The sequence below is a fragment of the Merops nubicus genome, unplaced genomic scaffold (assembly GCF_000691845.1).
Source record: "Merops nubicus isolate BGI_N331 unplaced genomic scaffold, ASM69184v1 scaffold9790, whole genome shotgun sequence".
NCBI classification, from domain to species: domain Eukaryota; kingdom Metazoa; phylum Chordata; class Aves; order Coraciiformes; family Meropidae; genus Merops; species Merops nubicus.
In genome coordinates, this window is record NW_008583542.1 from 45582 (window position 1) to 56258 (window position 10677).

General features: G+C 38.6%; 1 protein-coding gene across 1 annotated transcript in view; it reads right to left on the minus strand.

Annotated features, from left to right (window-relative positions):
- Positions 1 to 10677, minus strand: part of LOC103773779 (myosin light chain kinase, smooth muscle) — a 97303-nt gene that overhangs the window by 43362 nt on the left and 43264 nt on the right. The window contains exons 10-12 of the mRNA XM_008941159.1: positions 3921 to 4037; positions 804 to 890; positions 517 to 519 (exon numbers count right to left, since the gene is read on the minus strand). Coding sequence (XP_008939407.1) covers positions 517 to 519; positions 804 to 890; positions 3921 to 4037 — 207 coding nt within the window. The remainder of the gene's footprint in view (positions 1 to 516; positions 520 to 803; positions 891 to 3920; positions 4038 to 10677) is intronic.

Below are 10677 nucleotides of genomic sequence, written 5' to 3' on the forward strand. Positions count from 1 at the left end.
GAAAATGTTCCATGCTGGAAAAATTAGGTGATAGTTTATTTCTCTCTCTCTCTCTTTTTTTTTTTTTTTTAGAGAGAGATGTATAAACTATTTCATAATTCCATTAGAACTGAGTCTTTACATCTTTTTCAGGAAGTCACATGGTGGGCATCTTAGATAAACTACTTTCAAAGTCCAGTGTTTGATTTGTATACCAGGGACACTTCAAAAGTAGTAGTGGTATTAGGAATTTCTGAACTGACATTTTGTGCTGCCTTTACCATTTGAAGTTTCCTCTTAATTAAATGCATGTAGACACAGTTGCAAACATAGGAATTTATAGTAGGTATGTTATTTCAGAAAGCATTAAAAGCAAGTAAAGCATTTAGGCTTAAAAAAAGAAATGTAAAGTTGACTGTATCAGGCCCCACGGTCGCAGACATATTATGCCACAGGACATTTCAGTCAAGATACCTTGCGTGCTAATGGTAAATTGGTATATTGTCTGCACAGCGCACAACATAACTTGAAGCAAACTACCTGAGGATTTGTGTTCTTTGTGAGGCAGCCAAAAATTAATGTGTGATAAATTTATTGCAGATTATGGAAAACTGAGAAGAGCTAGGTCTGAACTCATAGCATCAAGCACTTACTCCTAATCCCTAAAAGGCAAAACCTCATGTCACATGACTTATGCACAAGGGTTAAAGAAACAGCACAAGCTTCTGATACTATGCCCGCCAACAGAAGGGAAAGACCACAGAATCCCAAAGCACTCTTTTGTTTCCACTGGAAAGGAAGTAATCAAAATCACTGTCACTTACTCTCTGTTGGCAGCACAGGGGGAAGTGTGGTCTTCGGCTTCTTGGTCTTCTTCTCAGCAGGCTTTGAGGTCTTTGTGGAGGAGGCATCTGCAGTCAAAACAAATAATAAAATATTTAAAAATCAATAACAAAAAAGCTGCCTATTACACCAGTTTGTTTTGGATCTTTCTGTAAAGTTAGAGGAAATTGCTGTCCTTTCAGTTTTAAAAGAAGATTTTCTGCAGAGACTTGCTGGAGAATGTCACATTCTGAAAGGAAAAACAAGCAGAGAGGGAGAAGCCCTTTATGAAAGCAGCTGCACTGAGAACCTGAGAAAGCAACTAGACAAGAGGCATCATCTAAGATGATAGGTCTATTTTAAATGAATAGAACAAAGTACAGTGTGCACAAAGCTGCTTTAGGCAGTGCATGGAAGAGGGAAACAAAGGCACATTTGAAGCATCATTTCATCCAAATGAATCTCTTGCCATGTCATTCTTCTATTCCATTGTCTATGTGATCTATATAGATGAACACATTTTGAAAAGTAGCATTTCCTCTCTGTGTTTAAATCTTTCCTACCAGGTATTATTACACATTGGTTCATTCCTAAATGAAAATGTCAGAAGGGCCACTGCAGGACTCAAGTTTGATGGATTTCATTGTTCTTAAGATTGATCCAGCAACTGCTCAGCACTACAGGCTCCACGACAGCTATGAGCCAGTCCAAGCTCCCTTCCCCGTGTATCCCACATGACACAGACACATATAAATAGAAGGTGCAGCCATTTTTCAGCAAGGTTATCCCAGGTCGAGCATCTCATATAATGCAAATCCTAACAAGCCCCACTTGTTAGATTGTTTGATCCTGACATTTATCTTTGGAAGAAAGATCCCAGATCTGGATTATAATGCCAGCAATATCTGTATCAATTTATAACTTTCAAATATTCTGCTTTCAGAGGGTTTGTGCATGAGATAGCTGTTTGAAATTTAGTTACCAGAAAAAAGATAACACAAGCATTATGGAACCACCTATTTCAGTCACAGAACTTCTAGGCGCTAAAGTGTGAAAATTTATGTGTCTAAATTTCCTAAAAATTTAATCGGGGAAGACAGAATCTCCTAGCACACAACTCAGAGCAGAAGGCTGAGCTAGATCTGAGTTCAGACACTCAGATTCTATAGATTTGTCCCTGAGGTAATTTGACAACTGAAGTCAAACATTCTAAAAATCTGATTTGAGTCTACAGGGCCAAAAAGAATGTAATGATATTTATGGTTACTTGTTGAGTCTAAAAATCAGCACCTGGGATGCTGACAGCAGCGTGAGTAGAAGGGATCCATTTTAGTTGTTGGTTTAGATCACAATTCTAATTTAAAAATAACTGTCATGCCCTCTGCCAGTCACAGACATGGGATATGAAGTGGCGTCTCTCCTAAATAGTTGGAGTTTGGTGTGGTGCCATTCTCAAAAACCTCTTCTCAGTTATACAAAGCAGCATGCTAGTAGGGAATGGAAAAGACAGATGAGGCATCTAGCATCAATATAAGGAATGTGGTCATTCTGGTGTCCAACATTATGGAGCAGTGAGCTCCTAACACTTCGGATACAAATATCAGGTTAAGCCAGACAGTTGATGTAACACCATTCATGTCATCATGCAAGGAATATGTCGTGAGCTGATAGCCTCCGAAGATCAACAGTTTACTAGCCAAAGTCTACTCCAGCCTCCTACAACATGCATTGCATAGCAGGAAATTGGAAGTGGCAAATATGCTAAGGGAGGCTTCAGGAAGGGAAGTGACTACTTGAAGAAGATCAGAAGACAAAGTCAAAGGGAAAAAAAACACATAGGTGCCAGAGACATTTAAAAGATGCTATGGCAGTACTGGAGAACTACTGTGTGCTAAGCACTCGATGATCTGATCCCTTAACTCTCTGCATCCATGGTAGTTAAAGTGTTACAGGATAGTAGATTTTGCTTAAAGACTCTTCTTGGTAGTCTTCTTTGAACTTCAGCACTGGTAAAATTTATTGCTTTAAATTACACAAATATAAAAAATAGCTTATCAAATGTCTAAGCTAGATGACGTTGTGACCATAGTATCAGAGAAGGTACCAATACGGGAACCAATATAATTAATTGTAATTATTTGTATAATTAATTCCTTTTTCAGCTACATTATGATTGACCCTTACTGATGGAATTACAGGATCATAGTATATTCTTACCTTGTACCATTCTACATCAGGAAAACAAACACCAATTTTCTTTTCTAGGCCTACTGCCCCAAATACCATAGATATAACACAGTTGCGAAGGTTCAGCACCCAACATCTACATTATTTGGCTTATTTTTTAGTTTTATGTTCTTTCTAGTCACAATGGAAACTATCAAATTATTTGGGGATAAGCTTACCCTTATCAGCTTAAGGTGAGATGATAAGAAGCACATTTGGTTACTTAAAGTCCCTTAAGTAACTTAAAGTCCCTGACAGTTTTGAAAGTCTGTGCTCTCAACCTCATAACAAACCATTTGCCCAAGGCCAAGACTACTTGTCAAGAATACTGTGTCATCAGCATGACTGAGGCTGAAAACAGGTACCTCAGTCAGCAAACTGTCCACCTTCTAAGACTGGCATACAAGGGTGGCTGAGTTGCTAATTTGTTTATTTTTGCTCATTTTGATTAGAAAAAAAATAAATTACCAAAGGTCAACGAATGCAAAGAATTGAAAAGTTCTGGACTGAGAAATGTGCCATATGTAGTTCTGAGGCAGACTGGTACCAAGGCTCGCACACCAAATTCCTACATGCTCTGAAAGAATGCATACAGCCCAGAGGCAAATCTTCATGAATTCAACTTACTGTTCTAAAAACCTTGTACAGATACAGCAGACAGCAGGAGAACATAGATTATTCCATGAAGTATTCAGAGCCCTTGGCTTTGTGCTGTCTCTGCTCATGCTCCTTTATGGTCAGCGCTGAATTACGTGCTGACCAAAAAAGTTCAGAAGGGAAGAGGGCAGAGTTTATTTTTGTGTACATAGTTTAGAAAGGCTGGCACTGGGAAATAGAGAGAGGAAGGAGGAAGTGCTAAGGAAGGGTTTTCCCACATCCAGCCAAGTACTTACCTTCTACCAGCACTTTGCAAGCACATTCAGCTTTTCCCGCGGCATTCTCAGCTACGCATTTGTATTCGCCCCCATCTTCGGGCATGGCCTTCTCCACGGTAAGTGAACACAGCGTGCCTAATGCAAAGGAAAAAGAGAACAAATTGATGTTATGTTGCAGTTCACAAAAACCTTAGTGCTCTTAAGGAACAAAACCCATCATACCATCCAGTCCTTTACTACAGATGATCATCATTGTTAAATGAAGATGTTTTGTCCTTAAAAATTAAACATTAGAATTGGAACCTTATTAATGCCAAATAAAATAAAAACACATTGATAGATAATTGACTCTTATTGCTGTTCTCTAGGATACTCAAAGCTGTCCCTGCAGTCCTAAAGCAGTTAACAGATGAAGGCAGAGAAGATCCAGAGCAGAGTCTCTACTGCTGTTCTTTGTCTTACAGCAGGGTTAAGAAGTCCTCACTCAGATGATCTTTTTCCAAAAGTCCTAGCAGTGTAGGACTGTAAATAAGAGGGCTTCTGTCAAATAAGCATCTGGAATATTTTGATTCAGTCTTATCTCTAGCACTCCCAAAAGCATCCACATGTGAAAGTAGAACTTCAGCTTCATGCCCAAGTTTAAAAATGGCACTGAGAGACATTTTCTTTTTGAATTATTTCAAGAACAAGTGCCTCGCATTGTAAAACATCCATAAGAAAGTCCAATATATCAGTGCTAATCAAATTTGTTGCTGCAAGAAATCCATTTCTTTTCAAACAAAAAAGCAAAGTTTTACTTCATTGGGTTTGCAGAAACAGGATGCAACATAAGCTCCGTAGTTACCAAGGGAATATATGACCCACGGGAAATAAATTTCTTCTTAAAAACTAAAACTCTGTGAATCCAAACAGAAGCTGTTCCCACAAGCTGAAGGATGAGGAAGGAGAACTGTGGTTTACCTAATCCCTCACATTCACTTACATTGCTTGGGACAACGAAGTACTTTGCTTGCCTGGGAGAACCCCAGTTAAAACACTCAAGACTTTCCCCTTCCAAATATCCCTCATAAAGTGAGGGCAAAGTGTGGGCTTGCTTTTTGCTTCCCCACCAGAAAGCCTGTCCTGTCCTTTAGACACAGCCTGAGACGTCATGCATTTCCACCCATTGCTGTTAGCTTGTCCAGAATGCCTCCACCTTCCACTTATTTCAGCCTCAGTAATACCTTCCCCTCTTCCTCCATTTACCTTTCATACAGTCTCTCCTAATTAATGGCAAGACTGGACAGATCAACATACCCCTTGTGATGCTGGAAATGGCACAGCCACAGGTGACATTGGTCCTTGAAAAGAACCTGGAAAGGTCCTTGAAAAGAACACCCCTCTGTCAGAAGTACTTTGCGAGTTTAGTGGCTCCACTTGGAGACTAGACCTCAGTTCTGACATGGCAATTATGCTTTTGGCGTTCAGATTTTCCCTCATTGTAAAACTGGATGTTATTATGCATGACAAATCTTATTAAAAACATTCAAATGGTTCTCAGCAGATTTGGTTTGCCAGACACACACAAGGGTTATAAGCAAATGAATTTTCCCCTCACGCTCCACAAGATCAAGAAGCTCTAAATAATGACTATTTTCCCCCCAAGAAATGATGTGAAAACTATCTCAGAAGAGGAGCAGTGACCCCTCACTCACATGTGCAGTGCTCAGCCAACCACAGAGTGAAAAGACAAGCCAGATGCCTTCCCTGAGGCAGCTCTTCTTCATGAGTCAGGCTGTGCCAAAAATGTCACGAGCAGCAGTTCCATTCCAAATGGAGGAGGGACACTAGAAAAGTATTCTTGCAGGCATTTAGCAAATATAAATCCACATGTCTCTGTGGTTTAAAGAGACAACTGGAGACCAAGCCAAAGATAATTTCCAGTCTAAGAATTTGTATAAATCCATGTAACGATTAGAAAAGATCACACATTAGAACTTAAAAATGCTATTGTGAAAGAACATAAACTATGGAACAAAGACATACATGTGAAGGACATCTCTGGCCACCTTATTGCAGAGAGGGAGTCTGACTTGTAAGGATAACTGGATCCTTAAGGGACTGGAACAAAGCAGCATTTACTTTAGTTTCTGCTGTTTTCTACCTTCTCAGCTCATTGAAGACTAATGTGACATAGGGTCATTCCTCACCACTCACACTGTTGCACTGTTTTCCATACAGCACACTGCAGCAATGTAAGTTAGCAGCTTGTGAGAAACACTCCCTTGTGCAGCACATACAACAGAAACAACCCACCCTACCAGTAACTCATTTTCCATCGTTATACTAAAATCTAGAAGCAAACTCTAATGTTTTCTCATGACAATCCTCAAATTGTCATAGGCATTCAGTGCTCTTAGTTTTGGTTGTAGAATCTAGCCCTGGCCAGGCTTTGTGGCAGAAGTCTGATTGAAGCTGCATTTGGTTTATTCCACTGGAAGCAAAGTCCTCATGAAATAATGTCAGCCTTACTCCTTCCAACAGAATATTTATATGCGTTGAATTTTAATGAAATTATTTTGGGAGGAGGAGGATGAAGGAAATCTGGGTTTTTTTGAGGGCTGCATTCTTTTTCTCCTGACTTCCACCACCCTGCAGTAATGACCTGTATCCTGTTTCCTTCAGCTTGTTCATATCCTCCAGCAGCTATATAGAACAGCAATACCAAGTATGCAGGGATCGCCGAGCCTGGTGCTCCCATCAGATGCAATGGTGTTATTCTGCCCTCAGTGGAGGAGTGAGGGGGGAATGAGATAATATGAATCATGTTCCTTTATTTAGCCACTAGATTTCATTAACCTGTGGACTGATAAGACTTAGTGTGAAACTGGCCAGTGGTTAAAAAAAATATTAGCCAGGCTTGGTCAGGAGTATAAGAGGAGGCTTACAGAGTGTGTGGCTGTAGAAAACTCATTGTCTTAGAAAACCAGGGGGAAAAAAAAGCAAACAGGTAAAACCTGATGAGTTATCTTAAGTCCAGGAAACTCCCCAATAGACCTATATTCTATGATCTAGAGCTACAGTCAACTCTTGGGGCTACAGGGCCAAATGCCTTTCAATGAAATATTTGGTATTTCCTCTGCAAAAACCCTTCATGACCTGTAACAAGTTTATTTTCTCATGACTACAAGAAAGCTCAGACTGCTTACTCCAGTTGGGTATTCTGAATGTTTGGGACTTCACCAATCACAGCCAAATAAAATAATTTGCTATCCATTTTGTTTCCTCATCCCTCTACTGTTTCAGGAACCAGCCAATGGACAGTCTTTAAAACAATGTCACAAAGTGAAGGATTGGAGTAAACATGAACACTTAGACATCAGAACTGGTGCAGCTCTAGAAAAGACCTAAACAGCCACAGAAGGTGACAGTTTACTGCAGGCTCTGGTTTAGATACAGAAAGCCTTTCCCTTGTACTTTGAGCTATTAAAGGATTTTCTGACTTACTCAAAAATAGTGCAAGCCAGTTTAAAATATCTCTAGGCTTCTGCATTCTTTCCATGAAACTCCACAGAAAGTCAACTTCAGATATAAAACAAATACACAAACCAACATAAAACCCAGCTCCTGAGTCAAATTCCCTGCACTGGCACATAGCTGGCCAACCTCCTGACTCCTATCCATGATGCAGACTGAAGTTTCTGTCTTTCTGATTTGTCTCTCATAGCATAAAGAAGTATTGTGGAGCACTCAGGCAATATTAATAAACACTAGGCCATGAGAAATTGTGCCTAGGGGTCATAACAATTTTGTTAAGGAACTTGTTGGCCCGTGGTGAATAAAACACAAATTTCTGGGAAAGTGTAAATATGTGCTAGTGGAAAAATCATGTTTAAAAATGGCAAGTGGGTTGACCTGGAAAGTATTGACTAAGTTACAATAACAACAGGCAAAGTAGTAAAAAAATGCACACGAATTTCAGAGAAGAAACATTTACAAATTTTGTCATTGCTAATTGACAGAGTTTTAAGGAAAACAACTGAAGACGCTCACTTTCATTATTCCTGCAATTACACATTTAACTGGCAAATGTATCTGTGTAAAGGTAAATTCTCTTAGTCTTTCCTAAAATATTTGTGTAATCTCACATTATTCTGCTTGTAATTAAAGCCATATTAATATCATAATGACACTCATTTAGAAAGAGACCTCCCAAAATAAAGATCGCATGATGAATCTAACAATAGGAAATTATCACTTCATATGTTTCTGGTGGATTTCCTCTGTGACCAGACCAGGATCAAAGTTATTTAATATTTTAATCTGTGATGTAGAAGGATTCATAAATTAATGTTGATAAACTGACCAATGATAGACTATCGGAAAGTGAAAAGATAGAGAAAACAGAGCAGTCCTCATAATCAATCTCATTTACTTTTTGAGCTGAGTCGTGTTCACTCAAAGGAGATGGGGCTTAAGACAGTAAAAAAACAAGCATCGATGGACAGCAAGGGATACTCTGTTTTCAGAAGGTTTAAAGGTTTAATACAGAAGTAACAAATGTGGTCTCCCCTGCTGTGATGTAGAAGGAGGACCAATGACCTCCAGTTAGCACAGCAATAGGAAGGTGACTTCCACCTCACTGATGCTGTTACCGACATACAGTTCTGCTGCCTCATTTTCTAAACGGGATAATAAACCAACAAACAGCAACTGAAGAGGAGATATTAAAAAGAAAAACAAAACAAGCCCCCAAGGACTGGATAAAATTAATTATGGAGAGAAAGTTAGTAAGAGCTTGATTTGTCAAGTTTTGAAAAAAAGAGAGAGAGAGGGGTACCTTGACTGCAGAGTTAATGCCATTCTATCAAGTGCAAATGGGCTCTTTAGCTTAGCAGAGAAAGGAAACATATGTATGGAAGAAGAAACCAGATATATTCAAATTAGAAGTAAGACATTACTTTGTTTCTTGACTTAAAAAAAAACTTGTAAGAATAATTAGACATTGCAATAAATTACTAATGATTATAACAAAGGTCTCTCTTTTACTATACTGAAACGTAAATTACGTGCATTTCTGGAAGAAGGAAGATTCGGACAAAAGTGGCAGCAGAAACTGGCATACAAAATAGGGAGTTGTATCAGAACTGACACTCAGATGATCTCTCTAGTGTTAAAATTAATGAAGAAGCTTTTTTTTAAGCTGCAGAATCAATCTACTTTCAGCACTACACTGAGTTGTGTTTATCACACACACCAAAATCTCGCTCAAAGTTAATTAAGAAAAAGAAATCAAAAAAGGCATGGCAGATCCTAGTTAGACTGACAGACACTGTCTTGCACAATCAATAGGAAGATTTAGGAGTTATGTTAAGTCACAAGAAAGTTGTTAAGGCATTATTAATAACAAGATTAGCAAGTGTTTATGCTGCCAAAATACTTAGGGAGAAAAAAAAAACAAAAATACTCTCTTACCCAAAGCAATATGAACTCTGGGCATTTTCTAAGTTACACCATCACTGCTACCTGAGCTTAGGAAGTAGCTCCTCTGCTATATATATATAATCACATTTGTCTAAATCTAGTCAAAATAAGCAGGGCAAGCTGATTTAAAAAAATTGGAAGTTTGCCAGTTTTGACTTAAATTCACTCTGCACCTCAATTCTCCAGTCTAGCAAGGATGCCAGCTTCAAACCCCTTCACTGTTGTCTTCTGGAACAACTTTTGTAACCATGCAAAAATTTTCTCTGTGGATTTTCTATCCAAGAGTGAGTCAGATTGGAGGACACTAGCACAGGGCAATGTTGTGCCAAGTATACAAATGTAAAACAAAATGGTTCCTGCCGTGAAGAGTTCACTGTGTGAGGAAGCTTGTTCCACTCAGTCCTTATATGTCTACATCCACTGTAATGTCTGTGAGAGCCTTCTTAAAAACATTTTTTTAAAACAAAAAGTCCCCCCTGCAACATCAAGCAAAGAACTCTCTCATACTAAAATCAGCTGCCTCTTATCTATACACTATTTAACCTGTCTGTAAAAATGCATAATGCTCTAATTTCTGAACACACTCTTTTGTTTGTTACAGTTACCATTTATTTAGAGGCAAACCTCACATTAATAGCTATTTCAGGGATGCAGATAACTGCACTCTGAAAAGTGTTTAAAGGAAAAAAAGTATAAAATAAAACCACTAATAAATTCCTACCAGGCCAAACGTGTTCATAAAAGAAAAATGGTGTACGAGCTCTCTTTGTCACAAAAATGATACTTTAAGCAACAAATCACTCATGCCAATCAACTGTCAGAAGAGAATTTGGGGAATTATTAAAAGAAATGGATAAACAAGTGCTGATATTCATTATTTCAAAGGGAAACAAAGCAGCTAACAATAGCTAATAATAATTAATAGCTGAAATGTAAATGGGGGGAATGAGATGGATCTTAGATATGTTTGTGATTGTGACATCCAGCATAATGCTGCTCAAATTCTGACTTCTAATTGCTAATTTAAACTTAACCTTGGAATCACAGTATACATTGCAAGCCCTTGATTAAGTACTAGAACACAGCATAGATACAGCATAAATATGCCTGAAGAGGAATGTCTTTTTTTTGGAGCAGGATTTCATTTTTCCTTTGCCCAAGACCTTACCATTCAGCAATTATCCTGATCCTGGTGTTTGAATTCAGCCTTCTCCAATGGTACAGAAGTGGGGCTAACATCCCCCCTTCTCTTGCAAGCTAATAGCTAAACTGTCTTGGACAGGAAATCTATTGCTAGCTCTGTGCAGGAATG